We start from the raw sequence: 21,105 nt of genomic DNA, 5'->3' as shown, positions 1-21,105 counted from the left end.
TTTTTTATGTGTTTCATTTTATGTGATTGATTTTATATAAGTATGCTCAATTTTTTCATATGAAAACCATCCAACAAAACTTGAAAAGCAATACAAAATCATCACAATACACATAATTGTTTATACCATACAAGAAATTAATCACTAGATTTAATTCTAACATTTTATTGTATTTTCATAAAACATGCAATTGTCATTATCATTTTCAAAATTACTAGAAAGATAAGCATGATCCTAAAACTTTGAACAATTTCATGAAAAAAAATTATATACTTTTTCTAATCTAAATTAAAAATAACTTATAAAAAGCATCATGTAATTTCGAAATAAATTAAAGGAGTTTCGTTTGAGTTGTTTACCTCATTGTCGAAAACTGTTAAAGCATAGTTTGTCATATCGCCTTTGTTGGATTATCCTTCGTCTTCGGATGAGCTCGTTTCATCCAAGATTGCTTCCTTCTTCTTACGTTCATAGCAAATAGTTATGCTCTTTTTAAGTTTATTTTTGTTCTTCAAGTTTTGTTTCATGAACTTTTTAAATTTCATAGTGAGGAGTTCAAGTTCACCATCACTTGAGCTTATGCTCGAGTGGTCTTCGATTGTTCTAAGTCTGAAATCCTTCTTATTCTTTGGAAGGTGGTTCTCAAGTTCTTCACATGCATTGCACATCATTTCATAGGTCATCAAAGACCCTATAAGTTCTTCAATTAGTAAATGGTTCAAGTTTTTTTATTCTTAAATAGCCATTACTTTTGAATCCCAACTCTTATTAAGAGAACGTAAAATTTTATTTACAAGTTCAAAATCCGAAAAAATTCTACCAAGTGCTTTTAAACTATTGACAACATCTGTAAAAACGGGTGTACATGTCAACAACGGTTTCACTTGGCTTCATTCGAAAAAGTTCAAAATCATGCATTAAAAAGTTGATTTTCGAATCTTTTTGCTAGTGCCTTCATGTGTGATTTCGAGAGTGTGCCATATATTGAAAGTCATTTCGCAAGTAGAAACCCGATTAAACTCAGTTTTATCCAAAGCGCAAAATAGAGTGTTTATAGCTTTAGCATTTAAGGGAAAAGTCTTCTTCTCCAAATCATTCCAATGGTTCATTGGAAGAGAAGACTTTTGAAAACCGTTTTCGATAATATTCCATTAGTTCAAATACAAAGAAAGTAAGAAAACTCTCATTCGAGTTTTCCAATATATGTAGTCTGTCCCATTAAATAAGGGAGGACGAATGAGAGAGTGACCATCTTAAAAGCCAAAAAGAGTTATTTCTCTTAGGTGTTAAACCAAATAAGAAATGCGAGGCTCTGATACCAATTGTTAAGAAAAGAATTGGCACTAAGAGGGGGGGGTGAATTAGTGCAGTAGTAAAAATTACGTCAGTTCAAACTTTGAAGAATGTGCCACGACGGTTTCACCTGTTTGGTCACTGTTTGGGTCTTTCTCTTGACCCAACACAGCCTAAAATTGGCCCAACTACCCCCTAATTGGGTTGGCCCAATTCTAATCCTATATGTGCTAACTATGAATTTTAAGACATTTACTAAGCTAAATAAAGTCCATAAGTCTAGGTTTCTTCCGGCGAACTTCCAACGATCTCTCAGCAATGTTCCAGCGGACTCCCAAAAAGCTCCTGGACTTCATGATGATCTTCTTGGCGAGTTCCAACAAGCTTCTTTGGCAAGCTCTTGGACTTCTTGGTTAATTTTGACAGAACTTCTGATGAATGTCCAGACTTCCAATAAACTCTCGAACTCCTAATGAAATCACGTTCTTGACTCTGGGACTTCATTTTGCTTTATGCCTTGCTATCATAGTTAATCCTGCATATGTAAAAACATACTTCGATCGAGACAATTATTACTAAGTATGAATCATGTTGTCCGGCATGTCAATGGTCCATCGATGCTTCATCCGATTCTTCGACGCATCGTCCTCTCTTATGACCTATTGCCCAATCGGCCAATTGACCTCCATAACTCCGATATCCTTAGCGTAATTTCCGCTCTTCTTAGCCCGATGCCCGAATCCATGACCCGAAGCATTCTGTTGATACATCATTCGATCCTCCGGCTAGACGTCCAATCTTCTGACATATTCCATCTGCCCAACATGATTCTTCTTGCTTTAATTGTCTTATACTGATCGAAGCATCCTGCATCACTCAAAACGCAGATCAATTTATAAACACTTATCAATTGGTTTCATCATCAAAATCCGAGATTCAACACCAACTTCTTATTCTTCCTGCTTCAATTAATTTGCCTCTCCTGATTGAAGCTACTCCTGCGTCGCACAAAATGTAGATTAGATCATAACATTATCAATTAGTTTCATCATCAAAATCCAAGATTCCACTATCTCCCCCTTTTTGATGATGATAACCAATTGATGATGGGGTTAACTTTAATTCCCCCTATCAAGATGCCATACTTGAGAAAAGATACTCTTGAATTCAAAGCCTTTAAATTCAAGCATCAAACCGATAAGTTACGTTCATTTAAATTTATCAATATGCACATCATGATACCAATCATGATTTACTATCTCAAAATATGATAACCCAAAATATGACCTACTTAGATAACCCAAGTCATGCAAGCTAGGTAAGTATTAAACATCCCTTTACTTTTACATGACACACGTGTCGAGATAGTCCATGGTTATATTTTCAAACCTTTCTCGAAGAGCTCCCAAAATGCACTTTTGGAGGGGATAAATGATAGATGAAATTTTATTGACTAATTATTATTTTACACAAGGCTGATAGTCAAGTTAGCATAGGGGAGACAAAATGTGACCTCCCTAGATAACCCAACTCATGCAAGCTAGTTATGCATTGAACATCCCTCTACTTTTACATGATACACGTGTCGAGATGGTCCATTGTTACATTTTCGAACCTCTCCAGGAGAAGTTGATATGGTGTACTCAGGTGCTCCATCAATGACCTAGACTAAGGTCGGGAGTGGATTTTTTTGACTCAATCCCTTTGATGTCCCGAGCTAAGGTGAAGTGAGGTGGAAATGGCAAAAATGTGACTAACCTCGATTCCTATATCCCTATATCTAAGATAGATTAATATACCATATAAAAATAAAATTGGGATAGAACATTCTATAAAATATTGTGTGAAGGGTTAGCCTCTAACAACCTCTAATTGCCTCCGTTGAAATCTTGTCCATGTAGATAACAAAAAAGAGGGAGATAACCTATAACTACATACAATGTGACCTCCCTAGATTATTGGAAAGATAAAAATTAATATGAAATTTTCTTAAAATAAACTGATTTAATTTAAAAAATAGAACCGGATATAATCCACTAAAACCTTATCAAAATCTATAATTGGAAAGAATATAGTTATCCATTCATTAAAAAAAATTAAGTGTCCTTTGATAAATTTTAATGGAGAGGTGTTATTCGGTAAAAATGAATAAATATGGGTTTTTCTTGAGTAGATTATTCTATATTTTAATAGATTATTTTTTATCACATATTTTGAGCTGGTTGTAATTATAATTGATTATGAATGAATTCTATTATGGTAGCCGATATGGCTCCTATAACTTCATTTCCGAAAGGGATATTTTTATATCATCCAAAAATAAAAGATGATTGATTTTTGTAAAATAATTAATGAGCTTTGATAAAATGATTTCATGAGATTCAGTTAGCTGTCTTAATATAATGTCATTGAAAAAGAGGAATTGTCTTAATAGAATATCATTGACAAATAAGAATCTATGTTACGAAAGGTTTTCTTTTAAGGCTTTAGTTAACTTAATTAATAAAAAATCTTTAATCATTCTCATTAAAAGGATTTTTCTTTTTGAAGATGCTGACTAACTTAATTAATAAAGACCTTTGATCATTCTCATTGCTAATACTAAATAATTTAGCTAGTTGGGATCAAATTATATCTTAACCACTTACTCTTGATATTGTTTATCCACTAAACAAGAATTTTGGTCTTTGATAATTATCATGATTATCCAATATAAAGGATTATCCACTAAACAAGATGTGGATCAGTCGTAGAAATTTCAACAGAGAGAAAAGGGAAGTGAAAGTGACTTGCGCATTGCAAAGTAGTAGTAAAAGCGGATCTAAATTTCAACAAATGAAATTAGTCGAGAAGCAATATCAACCTCCTCTCCACCACATCACACACGTACACGGGTGCAAATATAAAGTAGAAGCAATAGAAGGATCCAGCAAAAGTAAGCCTAATAATCTTAGGAAGAACGTAGGAGAAGAAACTAGAATTCAGAAACTTTCGCAATAGATCAGAAGCATAGATAAACAACATGAGAAGAAGCATTCATAGGAACACACAAGCAGGAATTTGCAGATCAATTACATGCAAATCAGAGAGTAAGGCCTCCTCCATCCACAGGAGACATCAAATAGCACTCAAGCAAGATATCGATATAGTTTCCTGTCGGTTTTATCCCTTTCTAAAAACTCCCGCTCGATGAGAGACTCTATTCTCTTTTTAATGACAACTGGATTTGGCAGGAAGCGTGATTGCAATTGGGACGTGACCTCTGTTACAATGGTGTTATGATCTAATACCCTTCTGGATTTCATAATCCTCACGATGGCAGCTTCAATCTGAGGTTTTCTATCTTCTTCTACTCTCTGGCGAGTCTCCTGCTTCTCTGGCTCGGACTCCTTTTGTGCTGCCACAGTCCCTATCTTCACCTTGATGAATTTGCTTGTAAATTTGTCATTGAAATAGAAGGCATCATCTTCAGCAATGTCCTTGCTCATTGGCTCCTTGCGCAGGACATTTTTACCCTTGACACAAGCAAGAGACTGAAGACAACGCTTCAGATCTGGAGCTGGGATTTCTGTTGCCTGTTCTATTTCTCTGTATGTCAACTGATCTGCAGAATTGAACAGCATCAGAATGCACATTTGGTAAGTCGAAACATTCAGCTCGTGCTTCTGACCCTTGCCAAAGGTTGCCTTGATATCAGCTGTGCCCATATTTGTTTGCCATGTCAATCTACGTCCGGTATGAGTTCCAAGATAATATGTTCGAAACTTGTCGCATATTCCTAGAATTTCAGCTGGAAGGTTGCAAGGTGCACTAGGCTGTGTTGGCCATGAACCGGTTGTGAGAACTTGCACAGCAAGGGTCGGACCATCTCCAGTCTCAGAATACTGATTAGCATAGAATCCTTGCATAGTGTCTACAGAGGTTTTCATGTCCGTAAACATACCTTCCAATTTGGAAGTGAACTGATACCCACATTCTGTCTTGAGCTTAACAATCATACTTCTCTCTGCATCATCAGAAGCAGTTTTTCCTGAAAGAAGCCGCTTTGCCAGGTGTTGTTTGTAGTATTTCTCAAATACATCCTTCTCCTGCAAATACCGGAACAGCATCATCACTTTGTCAAGGACTACCTCTACATCCTCTTCACTTACTCCCTTGAGCCCTTTCCGAAGCTTATCATCAACGTAGAGGGATATGAACTCAGGAGACCTGTTGTTTAGGTTAATGAAGTACTCAAATGAAGAGTTTAAAGCATTTTGGAACGACTTGTCGTTGTTGAATGCTTTGCTGATTATCTTATCATACTTATCCTTCTCATCCAAAAGATGTTGTACAAAGTCTACTGGGTCCTTCAATCTCTCAGGGTCACTTACCAACTGCTTTCCGGTTTCTCTTAGGTGGGAAGTCATCACGTCTCTAACAGTTAACAGCCCATCAGGGACTCGACGGAACAAGTTGTACATTCTGCTCAAGTCTTCGTATCTGTCATCTACAAGCATATTCACAAGACCAGAATTCTCCATGTGGACCAGTCTCTGCATGTGGTTAGCAATCATCTCTCCTTCCACCACACTGGTTATTTTCACTTCACTTTTGACATCTAAGTAGTGAGAGACCCTCTCCGTCTCTTCAGTAAGACGTCTCTCAGCTTTCCTGAGGTACTCACCACAATCACAGCACTCAATGAGTTGCTGGGACTCGCCACTGTAAAAGCTAGCTGAAACCTCTAAAAATGGTTTCTCAAAATCTTCTTGATACACTGAAGATCCAAGATCCATTAGCATTTTTGTTATATTCCTCATCAAACTTCTATTTATTACCTCACCTGTTCTCTCCCTATGTATGAGATCAAGGAGTGTATCCAGCAACCTAGTTTGGATTTTGCCGGAACGTATAATGTTATCCCTCCAGAGATTGAGTCCAAGCTCATGAACAGGTGTCTTGTGATTACCGGGAACAAATGTCCTATCCATGTACATCAGTATGTCTCGGATCATCTGCAATGCCTTGTTGTGGTCTCCCCATTTTCTGTCAAGCTCCTCTAAAAACAAACCACCCTGAGAATCTTCTATTGATTTTGCAATTTCTTTTAGATGCCCTGACATGGTGGTTACAAGTCCAGAATAGAGCTTTTCCCCATACTTGTGCAGAACCATATTGTAAGCATTCCTGAAAAAAAGAGAAACTAAAATATCAAAAACTTGGGTTTGAACACAGAAGAATCATGATAAGAACAACTTTAACTATCTGGCATACTAGCAAATGAAATACATTATATCTTAGCCAGCAAGAAAAACAGAAAATTTAAGAAAGCAAATGAGGCTAAAAATAGGGTCTTTTGCTAATTGTGGTTCAAGAAATAAAAAAAATCGCTCTGGAGCAGAAGAAAATAAGCTAATGTAAGAGAGAGAACTTTCAAGATTTCTCGGAAGGAAATGAAATATCCACTTTAATCATGGATCGAAACACCCACAGATTTAAATGACCACTAAAACAATGACTGCCAAACTCAGTCAGTCAGACAATTAGATGATTTTGGAAAGATAAATCATCGTCAAATACCCTACAATATACTAGCATCCAGGTTCATGATGCCTTGAAATGTAGACGTACCACAAATTCAACATATTCAAGGTGAAGTTAAAATTTCAGCTGGTGGGCAACTTAAGGGTGTGAATAGGTCTATTGGCCTAAGTTTTAGCAGTCAATCGGCATGTACTGAAGGAACATAAAAGAAGAAAAACAGAAGTCCAGTGCACTGTAGTTATAAAAACAAAGCAAACATTAAAAACTCAGACCCGTACGACCTATCATCTGCAATATGGTACAGTATTAGTATTGTACTATACCATATGGCAGTACGGCCAGGTTCCAGACAATACCAGTTCCTGACCCAATAAATTCTTATGTATTTTTAGTTTTTTAAAATTAATAATACAATGGTTTTGAGATTTATATTTAGGTCAGGGCAGATGTTACACCACAGCATGTTACACCACCAGTGACAGCTTCACTCCTATACAGAGATATGGGCTAGCTTAGTATTACTACAGCAGCAACAGCAACTTTGCTCCAGCAACAGTAGTTTTTCTACAATATAGAAGTATTTGTGAACTTCATACTGCCAATGCAGCAAACAACATTACTTCAGCAGCAGCAGCAACCTCGCTCTTGTACAGAGTTATTTGCTAGTATTGTAGTACTGTATTAACATAAATAAACATACCTGTAAGCCTAAGAGATAACTAAATTTAATTTAATTATCTTTATTTAATCACCCTTGTTCGCTTGGGTGTAATACTCCCCCTCGAAAAAAAAGTAGATCTCTAATAGGAGACCCATCTTAACAAAACATAAAATATGCTGATGGCTTCAATTGAATGCAGTTTTTGTCTCCACTGGATTAGTTCGCTTTCTAAAAGAATATTACTGAATAAGTTCTAGGACTACTTGGTTCAAAGAAAGTCAAGTGATTGCTAAATCAATTAGACTCTTGTTGTAAGTTATAAAAGGATATAAATGCAGCAAATTTGAGTGTTTGACCATTACTAACAGTAAACAAAAATTGTGAATATTCTGTCTAAATTAGTAAAACTTCACCAAAACCTGATATGACTCTAACCTATATCTAATCTAAAAATTTTTTGAATGAGTGACTCAAACTGACCAAATCATCCTGAACATAAACCCTGGCTGCATTTACTGCATAGATCTTGTCAGATTACTCCCTATGAACACATCACAAATTCACTGCAGTATGGCTCTTTATTGTTTGACCAATGAAAAACATTAACACCATAATTATAACATCTCTTAATGAGCAATGCTAAAGCAACTTCTGACATCTTTTGCCAACTTCTGAGAATGCTTTGGCAATTATATGTATAAGATCAGAAGCAATGATATTTTCTGGGCAAAGCTTCTCCAGTCTTTTACTTATGCTACAAGTCTATTTCATCATTCTTCCTAGATAGTTTATTTGATTGCTGGAGTTTGTTCCACATCTACTTTTTAGAGATTCATCAACAATCAACCCTGCATTTGATATGATCATCTAGAAATTATTTTCATTTCCTGACTTGCTTTCAGTCCTCATGTATATTCTAAAAGGATTCTTGCATAGATGTGAAGGCACCCGAAAGTTCATGTCCTAACAATCACATTAATCAGAAACTGAATATAATTCAACTTCTTTTGTTGTTTCATCATTCTTCCTAGATAGATTATTTGACTCCTGGAGTTTGTTCCACATCTACTTTGTTAGAGATTCATCAACAATCAACCCTGCATTTGATATGATCATCTAGAAATTGTTTTGATTTCCTGACTTGTTTTCAGTCCTCATCTATATTCTAAAAGGATTATTGCATAGATGTGAAGGCACCCCAAAGTTCATGTCCTAACAATCACATTAATCAGAAACTGAATATAATTCAACTTCTTTTGTTGTTTCATCATTCTTCCTAGATAGATTATTTGATTGCTGGAGTTTGTTCCACATCTACTTTGTTAGAGATTCATCAACAATCAACCCTGCATTTGATATGATCATCTAGAAATTGTTTTGATTTCCTGACTTGTTTTCAGTCCTCATCTATATTCTAAAAGGATTATTGCATAGATGTGAAGGCACCCCAAAGTTCATGTCCTAACAATCACATTAATCAGAAACTGAATATAATTCAACTTCTTTTGTCATCTCATGCATGTTCCACTCTTATATATGTAAGTAATTTGGCAGACAGGAAGTAGATCACTACAAATAAATGCAACAACTAGTGTGGCTAAACAACTAGTAGTGGTTGCTTGACTGTTTACTAAACAACTGCTGCAAGATTTCTGTAGGTTATCAGTAAACATATGAAGACAAAAGGGATCAAGAACTAACAATGTAACACCCCTAATTAGTCCCACATCGGAAGTGAGCAAAGATTAAGATTGGCTTATAAAGGTTTGATGAGTGTACTAGGATAATTTCAGCTTAAGTATTTTGGTCAGTGGTTTGGATCAAACAGAGTTATAGGCCAGTTGGTGATAAACAAAGAGAAAGAGACATTGGTATAACATTCAAGCAAAACAGAAAGATACATAAATAAGGGAAACAAAATAAACAAGGTAACAGAAAACACTAACCGAAAGGAAACAAGAAGAGGACCTATCTGCTTCATGAACTCAAAAACCCACTTTTATGAAAACTTAATGGACCAAAATTATATGTTCACAAAGACATAAATCTGAGGATATAGGCCCATGGTCCCCTTTCCTAAAACAACTAATTAGGACCAGTCTCCCAAACTTATCAAAGGAAGTTGACTCACAACCAACTGAACTCCAATATTTAAGTTGAAGAATATCCAAAATTAAATGCATTTGACCTCTTTTACAATGTTAATATGAAAATCCATTATAAGTACCTTCCAAAATGGTAAAATTAGATTAGGACCAGGACCTAAGATGATTTTAACATATACCATAACAAGGCTTTCTCCACTTAAAATAAGTTTCAAACTGACTTAGGGTGCATTTGGGAATACATTTGTATGTTTAATATGCATTTGGAAAAAAGGGTTTTGAGTGAATGTGCAGTTCTGGCATGCTTTGAGTGTTTGATAAACAATAGATGAAAACTGTATTTTAAATATACATTAACATAAATGTTGTCTAGTAAAATTATATTTCAATAGTCCATTGAATTAATATGTCAAAAATTTACCCTACTTACATTTTTAAATTTTTTCCAAAAGTGAATACATTTTTTATTTAAATTAATATGTTAATAAATAAATGAACGTAATTTAAAAAAAAAAATTCGTATGCTCCAGATATATAATAAACAAATAAATAAATAATCATATAAATGAAAATTTTCACCCTATATAATACATAAATCATGTTGGTTTTTGAGAGAAGAGGAGAAAAAATAAGGATAAGGATTTCTATTATATAGTGGTAATCTTGTGATTTTAGAGAATATTACAGAGTACTTTGAGAAATTAAAAAAAAAAAAAAAGCATCCCACAAATACTGAAATGCTAATATTATATTTGAGCATTTGCAATGCTACATCCAAGCCAAATATGATTTTAAAAAAAATTATCAAACACCAATTTATATTTGAAATGTGCATTGGACCCTCAATTCGCATTTCAAATGTTTTCCCAAATGCACCTTTAACTCTGATTTAAATGCATAGATGCATTAAAAATCAAGCAGGAACCAAAATCAGTTAACCATAATCAAAGCTAACATGCAAAAGCATACCACACAAGAAAGTATACTTTTTTCCTCTTGAACAATCTGCAGTTCTTTCTGTAGAAACTAAAGAGGCTAAGATTTTGTAGTGCAGAGTACAGATTCTAAGTTTTGTTGCCTAACTCGAAATTTTACCGGCTGAGTCAGTCATCTAACATGAACTAATATGCCCATGTAATGACTTAATCAACAAATAACACCCCAGTCAATGATAACACCCCGGCCAATTTCAGGATATGGCTACACATAATTCACCTCCGTGGTCTGAACTTGAGCACAGAAAGAACAGTTGCTTATATTCTAGCACAGGTTTCCAAGCTCACCGTATACCTTTATGGTTAAGGAATACAAAGAGTAATTATATAGAAATAAGACAGAAACATCCATCTCGCCTTTAATCATCCTCAAAACTAAAACTCCAAACTAGTATATACTTGAGAAACCTCGAGCTCCATTCTTTGGCAAAAGAGAGGAAAGCATAACCGAATTAAATTACCAGGAAATTAGAGATTTAAATCATATCTACAGAACAAAAGACTATGGTTTCAATCTAATTCTATATAAGCTAAAGGATCCAATTTACACACAAAAAGACGATTCAGTAACAAAGAGAGACGGGGATGAATCAGAGAGCAAGGAGATCGTTGTCGACCTATAGAGCTCCTCGAAGCTGAGGCCGCTAGCGTTGTGGTTGTAAATCTCGTGGATCGCATGCTCCAACACCTTCCATGTTCGCTCAGCGTACTTGGGATCGAGCTCCACCCGGTGCTTGAACGCCTCGATCTTAAAGGTCCGCTTCTTCTGGGCGCTCATCCTCGCCACAGCGGCAAACCACGAGTACCGACCCTTTTTCGCCCCCACAAATCGCGCGGCAAAGACCGCCTCCGGTGGCGCCGGAACCGATACCTTGAGCCGATCGACCGACCGCCGGTGGCGAACGAAACGATGCGTCTCTCGATCGCAGGTTAGGGTTTCAGTCGGGAAATGCAGAGGGCTCGAAGACGAGCGAGCAAGAGAGCAACACGAAGTGAATCAATCGCTATTTGTTATAGGTTTCGGCATTGTTTCGCAATCCACCGTCGCTGATATGGTGATCGACTCCAATGGAATCAAGAAATGGTCCATAGAACGGGCTTAAGCAGACAGATAGTTGGGCCGGCCCAATTAACTGTAGATTGCTAAATCTCATCAATTAAATTAGTGACTCAAAATTCTAATTGCACTTTCAGACTTAAAATGTATTGTGTTCTAAATAATGTAACAAAAAATATATATGAACCTTGACTTAGTCAAAATAAAATTAAAATTTGCACACACTATTGTTTGTGAAATTACGATACAAACACATTTATATTAAAATCACCCTACGTCATTCTATGTTTTCAAAATTAATTATGCCTTGTTGGCGACAATTGTGTCACTAGTAGGATTACAATTGGAGATAAGTTATTAGTTTTAAGCTAAACATGAAAGGTGAGAGTTAGTTTAGCTAGTAAAGATCTTGATAGTTTATCGCAAAGTCTTTAACTTAAATACTGTCATGTCACTTATCCTTTCAAAAAATAAAAAATAAATATATGATGATGTTATAATATTCTTCAATATTAACTTTTCAAATGGGTACTATCAAATTATACTCCGAATATATCTCATCATCTTTGATACCATATGAATAAAACTAATGTGGAACTTCTGAGCTGCTCTAGCTGGCTAATTGACCAGCTGAAATTTTTGCTTGTAGAACTGGGGAATTCACCTTTCTGTCATACAGGGCAGAAGGTGAAGTTTCTATTTCTATCCAGCCTACAAAACTTGCCTACCAAATCCACTCTTACATATGAGATAAGGTATTTGCTTAACTATCCAGCTTTTCGTGTCAGTGTCCTTTATTCTTATCCAACCTTCTTCACATCTTGGAACATTTTGTGGGGAAGTGCAACTATAGATTATCTTATTATCAATCATATAATTGTTTTACATGTCCAATGAAATCCTGTTTGTTCTTCACTTTGTTATTGAATTTGTCTGTGTGATATTTTTTTTTATATGGGCCAAATTAGCTGATGGTTTTGACTTTGAAAAAGCCTTTCCTTCTTCCTTTACTTTGCCCACCATCCCTGCTCAGCCATGAATTCTGGTTCATGCCCCCCCTGAAGAGCTCCTCCAAATGCCTTAACCCTTCAAAGAAGGCACAGCAAGAATCTATCTATAGTTTAACTTGTCTTAAAAGCTATAAAAAATACATTGCCCTCTCGTTCATTCCCCCCTTCCTTCTGTCCTTTTGAAGCCTTTGTAATGATTCCAAATCACACCTTTATTTTCCAGTGACATGCACTTTAAACAAAGAGAACCTGATGATTACATAGCCCAGTTTTCTGCAGTCTTATACATTACCACCCTTGCTGGCTTTGATTCCATTGCTTGGTGAACATTGTCAACCACCAGAATCAAGTACACAAATGCTGCAGGTCTACAAATTTTTCTTTGATTGGGTAAGTTTTTTTTGCATGGATTCATGCCCACCTCAATCAGTCTCTTCACCAGGTGAGTGATGAACACATCATGCATTCAGTCACCAACACTCACCCTATAATGCCAAATGCTGTTTCTCCATAACATGCACTTGTCTCCTATTATTTGGCACAAGAAAGGTACCACCATGGACATTGAGTGCATGTTGATGCTTTAATTATTAGATGTACGTCATGGAACTATTTCACCCAGCTCTAGTTACAGAAAAATCATTAGGAGAGAGGATGAGGAGCAAAAGGTTTAGCTCAAAAGCAGTACAAAGCAAGCGAAGCTATGCCCTAAAATTTTGAGCAAGAGACTAGCCATGAAAGAGGAGCTCGGCAACACTACAAGGGAGAGGATTCGGAGGACACATCCGGGGATCCAACCATGATAGTTAGTGAAAGGAGAGTGGTTTGTGCAGGAGAGAGAGGACCGACACAATCATCTTTCCTTTGCAGTCCCAGCTGGGTTTTTAACCTGGAGGATTGAATGATAAAGAGAACTGCATGTGGAGTAACAAAAGTCGAAGGGATGATAGTGAAATGAGGAGGTAGAAAAAGTTAAAGAGAGAACAAAAGCATGCATGCATGCTGAAGCGGTCCCTCAATTGCACTGCATTCCACCATGTAATGTTCACTCATTCCATTTGTTGCTTGAAGTTTTCTCCCTTATTCTCACCACTCTCTCCTGTGCATTACATGACATGAACCCTATCGCCCGTTTCATCCATCAATTTCTCTGTTCTCGTCACTGCCCGAGTTAAGTTGAGTCTCTCAGCTGCTCCTTTAGATCCACCATCTGTCACTTTGAAAAAATCAGAGCCTTTATATTTCTTTGTTCTTGGAGTTATTCCAAAGACACTAGTCGTTCGGACTGTTCTCGTTCCCACCACTCATAAAGCCTCAGAGTCCATATTCCACTGCCATGGTTTGATCCAAACATGGAGGGCGATGCAGGCGGACCTCGACGGCCAAACTTCCCTCTCCAGCTTCTCGAAAAGAAGGAAGCGAACTCGTACTCCACCTCGGGCTACGCCCCGTTCGCTATCTCCCCCAACCCCGCTGCGGGAGGCAGCGGCCATGAGCTCGTCGCTGATCTCCCGAGAAAGCCGGCGCCTAAGCGGAGCTCCACCAAGGACCAGCACACCAAAGTCGATGGCCGCGGCCGCCGCATCAGGATGCCCACCCTCTGCGCGGCGCGCGTGTTCCAGCTGACGCGCGAACTCGGCCACAAGTCGGACGGCCAGACCATCGAGTGGCTCCTACAGCAGGCCGAGCCGGCTGTCATCGCCGCCACCGGCAGTGGCACCATCCCTGCCAATTTCACATCCCTCGGCATCTCCCTACGACGCTCTGGCTCGAGCATCTCCACTCCTCCTGACTTCAACACCACGACCACTCCACTCACTGACCAGCGCATATGGGACTACGTCGGCAGCTCGGACTTCTCCTCCGACTGGCGGTCGTCGTCGTCATCATCATCATCATCATCCGTTCTCCTAAACTTCAATTCCGGTAGCGTTGGGCTCCACGCGTCATCAGATGCCAACAACGGAAACATTACCAAGCGCTGGTGGGAATCGGAGTTTCACCATCAACAGCAGCATCAGATGGAAGAACATAACCAGGCAAGCCACGGTCGGATCCCAGGAACTGTGTGGATGGTGACAAACCCTAACACACAAGGTATGGTAGGTGGTGGGGGAAGCGATGGCGAGCCAATCTGGGCATTCCCTCAGGTGGGCAGCAGCACCATGTTTAGAGGACCTGGATCCAGTGGGCTACATTTCATGAAGGCACCTACTTCCATGGCTCTTCTTCCAAGCCGGGAGCTGGGTCTCCATCCCGGTGGTAGTGGCGGTGGTGAGGGGCACATAGGGATCATGGCAGCCCCAGACAGTACTTCTCGGCCACCGAACACCTCCCAAGCGATGCGGTCGGGGCCACAATAAGCACTCGGACGTCGAGCAGGCCCGGCGCGTAGATCTCGATCGGTCCTCCAACCTTGCATGCATTCATGTCTTACGTTTGTCTCCTTTTCGATCCTTTGATTTTAATTTCTCTCATACAAATGCAAGCCATGATCTGTGTGTGAATTCAGGATGACGTTTTCGTAGCTTTGTCAATGTGCTATAATGCAATCACCATTTCTTTCTTGTTTTATGAGTACCTTTGCTTCTTGTCCCGTATCTTCGCTTCCATGCGTCTGGAGACAAGTTCACTAGTTTTATGCAGGTCTTCAGATCTAATGGGGAAGACGACCGATCGCACACTAGCAGGCTCACACAGATTGAGGAGGCAAAACTCATTTGACCGTGATGGAATTGATCCTCGATGATCGATGATGAAGATCCTCGAGGCCGAACCACTCTTCAACGCCTTCTTTTCTTCAACAAAATCTTTGTCGGAAGCACCTCTCGATAGGTCTCTGCAAGATGGATTTATATAGTAGTGAGATTTATTGACAAGCCTTTTTTAGATGGGGAAATCCTAATCCCTTCTGTTTCGATTGCTGTCATCGTGAATTCGTTCCATTGTCATTTGTCCTCTTCTACCAAGCTGCCAGTCACATGTCTTGGAGATGAATGTGTCTCCTATCTCTTCAAATATTTTCAGTATTTTAAATTTGGTCCTTAGAAATTAGTTTTGTGCCTAATCCCATTTCATCTTGCGGTTAAAATTGGTGAATTCCGGTTCGATCGATATGCCATGGTCCGACCCGATGTCCGATGGGTTCGGATCGGACTGAGCTGGTGGGTTCGCTGACCAACTCCAGAAAACTACTCTCGTACGTCGACGTGACAACGAATCGGTCACATTAAATTAAATTTCATAGTTGAAGCGGAAACACAGCATGTAATTATAATGCCAAAACGGACGACGGTGGGGAAGGAACGCTTAAATAAGTTATAATCAACGGTAGATCCTTTGGTCGCATAAAAGTTTCTATGCGTGCCATTGAATAGAGGAGAGAGAAGAAGGTAAAGGACCTCCGTGGCTCTGGAATAAACAGAGAGATAGAAGAGGCGCGAGCGAGATAGAGGAGGGGGTTTTGGATCGAAGAGGAGAATGGGATCGGGTGCTTTCCTCAAGGTGGTGTTCAAAAACTTCGATGTTCTTGCCGGGTAGGATTTCCCCGCACCAAATCGATGCTTTTCTTGTTGGAATATCATCGCTTGAAGCATGCGATACGATCTTTAGGGCGATTCATGGTTCTGTTGGTTTTATCCTTGTTCTTGATTTCAACCAATTCGAAGACCTCTTTCTTAGATTTCAGTCATCTGCCACCCTTTTGCCTAATTAGATTATTCTTTGTTTAGCTGTGAAGAACTTGTGGGGTCTGTTATTCTTCTGTAATAATTTTCTTTGTGACACAATTGCTGTAGAATTCTCATATTGTAATTTACGTCCGGGCACTTTTGCGTGCCGTCTCTTATCTAAACCCTTCTTCCCGTTGCCTCTTCCTTTTTCTTATGAAATTGTTGTTTTTAAAATTAGAACCGTTCCTTTTTTTTTTTCTTGTAGAATTTGTACATCAGTTGGAAAATATTGTATGTAATCTCCTTCTAATCTTTTGGGAAATTCCCATCTGAGATTACCCGATGTGTTTTTTGTTCTACCGTATTAAGCTTTGATGTTCTCTATTTTAACTTGATTTGGATAATTAGTTTCTTGTAATTTTTCAATTCCATTTTCCTTGTTACGCTTGATTTAGTAGGCTTTTATTTATTTGTCACTTCAATTTGACTTACAAGGTGGGTAGATCAAACCATTCATGTGTACATCATATATCTCACAAACTTCTGTTGATGTCCGCTAGCTAATAAAGACTTTGACAATTTATCGCAGGATCCTAGGCTCCCAACTTCTGTTGTATGTATGTGTGTGTGTGTGTGTGTGTGTGTGTGTGTGTGTGTGTATATGTATATATGTATATATATACATATATATATATATATATATGTATATATATACATATATATATATGTATATATATATATATATATATATATATATATATATATGTATATATATACACACACACACACATACATACATACATACATATGTATATATATTTATATATGTATATATATATATATATATATATATATATATAGTCCTAGAATTGTGATGGATTTATGTTAGATTATAGCACAATAGTGGATTATCACAACTTTTTATAATGCATCATTTTCTATCACCGCAAATCTTAAAATCCTTATAGAAGACAATATCATCTTCTACCCATTTCTTTCTACCTTCAAATTCACTCCTGGTCTTCTACATGTTTCAGCTTACATGTAGCATTATAGGTCTTCTGGTTAAAGAATATATCTGTTGACCTGTTGTGTTGAGACAATGACTATTTCTTCTTTAAACAAATATTAACTTGTTCTAAGCATTTCTCATTTGACATGGTTACATTCTGGTTGTATTCCTGTTTTCTATGCATTGTTAAGCACTTTATCTGGTTTTGATTTGCAGGCCAGTCGTAACTCTTGTATATCCACTGTAAGTGGCAATTTTGACTTGATCCTTACACTTATATGAACTTTTTTCTTTTATAGTTTTCAATCAGAATTCAGCTCTGCTAGATCTTGACAGGTATGCATCAGTCAAAGCAATAGAAACCAAATCTCCTGTTGATGACCAACAATGGCTCACTTATTGGGTGTTGTACTCATTTATCACACTGTTTGAGCTTACTTTTGCAAAAGTACTAGAATGGTTAGTCATGATCTTTTTTCCTTCTTAGCTGATACCAGATGATTGTTCATTCTTTGTGCTTTTTTATTGGGCATCTATTCTTGGTTCTCCATTGTTCATGCACTTTCAATCTGATGAAGTATTACTTGCATGTTGATTCATTTGAACCTTTTTATTCAGAGACTAATGCCATAGTATCTTACTCTAAAAATGTGACAATTCTATTACTAACGATACATCTGTAATGCATCAGAAGGCTGCTTTTGGATTGTAGAAAATTTAACTTTCCACATAATGGCTAAAATATTAATCTTTTCAGGATTCCTTTGCTTGTGATGAAGATTAATTGACATTCAATATAGCAAATAGTAAACCAAGTTTACTATTTTAACCAAGCATGAAAACTATGCAACAACTAGCACATCATCAATATGCTTTGTAGGCACCTGACATTAATTAGTGCATGATGTGGTCTTTTTTGCACCGTTTTGCTTTTATATGGTCACGTTGCCAGATTCTCCTTAACTTTGTGAAATGCCTTTTCTTATTGCTGTCAGTCAATTGATTTTGTCCTAGTCTTACTTCTCATCATGCTGATTATTACAGTGCTGTCCTTACAGCACGGACTGTGACTCACTGAGTGGCATCACTCATACCCTTAGTATGGGTTTTGATCATATAAAATCCAAGCAGTGTTATCATTTCTATCCTGCATAAATTTGTTTCACACAAGGCATCAACTTATATTTCTATCTCTGTTGCAATTCACATGTGGGGTAGGATTCCCTTTTGGTCATACGCAAAATTGATGTTGAGCTGCTGGTTGGTCTTGCCCTACTTCAATGGTGCCGCTTATGTTTATCAACATTTTGTGAGGCCATTATTTGTGAACCATCAGACAGTAAACGTGTGGTATGTCCCCGGAAAGAAGGACACTTTCGACAAACCAGATGATTTGTTATCAGCTGCTGAGAGATACATCGAAGAGAATGGACCAGAAGCATTTGAAAAGCTAATAAGCAAGGTATGCTTGATTGATAACCTTTTTAGTTGTTGTTTTTCCTTGCTTCCAATGATAAAGTTATTGATCCCCCCTAAATCTTGCATGGCAGTAGCTTTGCGCGCTGGTTCACCCCTTTGGGCTTTTTCTTGTTTTTCTGATGCAGTGATTGCAATTTTTCATAATTCTCTAATCTGAATTTTTTTTTTTGGCTGTGTCAATGCTTAAAAACGTTGTTTAATGTAGGACCTATCGTCGAAACTTTAAGTGTGTTTTACTATTTCAACTTAAACAAGACTATTGCTTTAGCAAATTTCTGTTTTCGTGACAAGAACAAATTGAACCATACATACTTTTTGTCATCATCAATTGATTTCACCTCTAGTCGAATAGTTTTCCGATAAGACTTGAATGTAAAGTTATCAACCTCTGATGTGCTTCAGGATGCAGTTCATAGTAACTTCCTCTAGTTTTAATGTGATAAATTCTTCATCTTGCTTCAGAAGGCAGACAATACTGTTAGTCAGTATCACATTCTTTATGTTTCTCGATTTCTGATGTTTAACAATCGATCGAGATTTCTTTTGGCGGCTGTAATGTCTTCTGGACGTTCTTATCTCACTTCATTGACATTTTACTCGGACCCGAATATCATCTTCCTTCTAGGTAACCTTTTTAGTTTTCCTTTATCTTGAGAAAGTACAATAAGTAATACATTTTCCTTGTCTAACACAATCTTTATTTGCAGTCTGAAAGAGCATCTAAATCTAGGAGCAAGCGTACCATTTTGGAGGAGGCGCAAACCGTGGGAGTGTCTCATGCTGAAAGAGAATCTAAATCCTGGAGCGAAAACTACCCGATCTTTGATCAAGATTATAGATACTGAATCCTGAAACGTGTTTATTGTCGCTAGTAGGTGCGCCGACCACGTCTTCTCGTGCTTACCATCTTTTCTTGTTTCCCATAAGTTCAGCAAAAGTATACGACCATCTACTTTTTTCAGTTTGTTCACGTGTTCTTGCAATGAGTAGTAGGCTGGTGGATTAAACTGAGACGGGCCTTACGTTGTCTGGCTTTGTGCGAGTAATCTACTCTTGTTGCATTTTCTGTTTATTTTCTGGTGGAGAGAGATAACGCCATTGTTTTCATATTTGGTTTTGATTGATGCTTCAGTATTGAGCTTCATTGTTCATCAAACTGAGTCGTAGATCTGATGATTCCACGACATCTTCCATGATCTGATGATTCCACGACATCTTCGAATTCAACAACCTTGACTGCCGTTTCGGCCACCGCAATCATGGAGCAATCAAGCAACCAAAAAAGTTGAGCCACGTCATATCACGTGACCACGTACGTCGCACGTGATTGCTCGATGATGACTCCTCGGTCGCCGACCGCGGTAATCCAACAACTCAGACTAAAACGTGGCACCACAATTGCCTCCACGTGTCGCTCTCCGAACGACTACCACCTTTCACTCGTGGATTCAATATCTGTTCTCCACGTGGCCCGCCCGAGCCATCTCCGTTCTTCACATTTCACGCCTTTCAAATATCATACCCGCCCGGGTCGCGTGCCGTAAACGCAGCTGCAAACCTCCGCGCCTATCTCTCGTCCCTTTTACGCCCCCAGGAGTCCCCACTTTCTCGAAGTGAGACCCTTGCGGGAGAGAGACTTCATACGGCGGCGATCTCGATGGGCGTGGGTGGAGTGGAGGAGAAAGCGCCGCCGGACGTGGATGGGAGTATCCGATCCCGGCCGTTGGCCCACATCCAGGTGCGGAAGATCCGGGAGGAGGACCTCAGGATCGGCGACGGCGCCGGCGAGGGATTGAGCGCGAGGGACCACCGGTTCCCCGCCCTCCCTCATGACGCCACCGGTGCTGTTCTCTGCTCCAGATCCGCGCGGCCGTCCTCCCCGCTCGGGAACCGCAAGGCCGCGATCGGATCAGCTTAGGTTAGTTCTGTTCCCTTTCTGCATCTTTACTTTTAATGTTCTTTCCCAAATCGATCTGATCTCGTTTCCATCACTCGTCTCTATGATCCACCGTTCGCTTTCTCTCTTAGCTTGATCACTTCGATCGGACGGCAGTCGTTAAACGATGCTTTAATGCCCATTTTTCTTGCTACGGTCTTTTTTTTTAAAGATTTGTTATTGTCATGTGCAGGTCGCGCGGACCAGACTTCCTGTGCGTGAGAACGGGCGAATAATTTTCCTTTTTTTCTTTTTCTTGGGTTTGTTTTCCTCCTCGTCACTCTCTGGTGTACAAAGTTAGTTCAATTTTATTTTTGGCTATGTTAGGACTGGTCATACGCATACATATATGGATATAGA

The 21,105-nt window shown here is 38.4% G+C and overlaps 3 protein-coding genes across 3 annotated transcripts; 2 read left to right on the top strand and 1 right to left on the bottom strand.

Moving 5' to 3' along the window:
• Nucleotides 1–4,268: 4,268 nt before the first annotated feature.
• On the bottom strand, nucleotides 4,269–11,614 carry LOC135643412 (cullin-3B-like). The gene is made up of 2 exons (XM_065160310.1): nucleotides 11,198–11,614; nucleotides 4,269–6,462 (listed from the first exon to the last, which is right to left on the bottom strand). Exons 1-2 carry the CDS (start codon nucleotides 11,356–11,358, stop codon nucleotides 4,422–4,424), a joined length of 2,202 nt encoding a protein of 733 aa, XP_065016382.1. The 5' UTR covers nucleotides 11,359–11,614; the 3' UTR covers nucleotides 4,269–4,421.
• A 2,267-nt stretch (nucleotides 11,615–13,881) lies between these two features.
• Nucleotides 13,882–15,510, top strand: LOC135642576 (transcription factor TCP15-like). The gene has a single exon (XM_065158830.1). The coding sequence runs from the start codon at nucleotides 14,000–14,002 to the stop codon at nucleotides 15,008–15,010; it is 1,011 nt and encodes a 336-aa protein (XP_065014902.1). The 5' UTR covers nucleotides 13,882–13,999; the 3' UTR covers nucleotides 15,011–15,510.
• A 544-nt stretch (nucleotides 15,511–16,054) lies between these two features.
• Nucleotides 16,055–19,916, top strand: LOC135643669 (HVA22-like protein a). Its single transcript, XM_065160935.1, has 5 exons — nucleotides 16,055–16,183; nucleotides 17,547–17,573; nucleotides 17,667–17,789; nucleotides 18,549–18,792; nucleotides 19,517–19,916. Exons 1-5 carry the CDS (start codon nucleotides 16,128–16,130, stop codon nucleotides 19,652–19,654), a joined length of 588 nt encoding a protein of 195 aa, XP_065017007.1. The 5' UTR covers nucleotides 16,055–16,127; the 3' UTR covers nucleotides 19,655–19,916.
• Nucleotides 19,917–21,105: the final 1,189 nt, after the last annotated feature.

Source organism: Musa acuminata, chromosome BXJ3-7 (genome assembly GCF_036884655.1).
Source record: "Musa acuminata AAA Group cultivar baxijiao chromosome BXJ3-7, Cavendish_Baxijiao_AAA, whole genome shotgun sequence".
Taxonomy (NCBI): domain Eukaryota; kingdom Viridiplantae; phylum Streptophyta; class Magnoliopsida; order Zingiberales; family Musaceae; genus Musa; species Musa acuminata.
The sequence above is the reverse complement of the archived record's forward strand: the minus strand, read 5'-3'. Positions and strand labels throughout refer to the sequence as shown.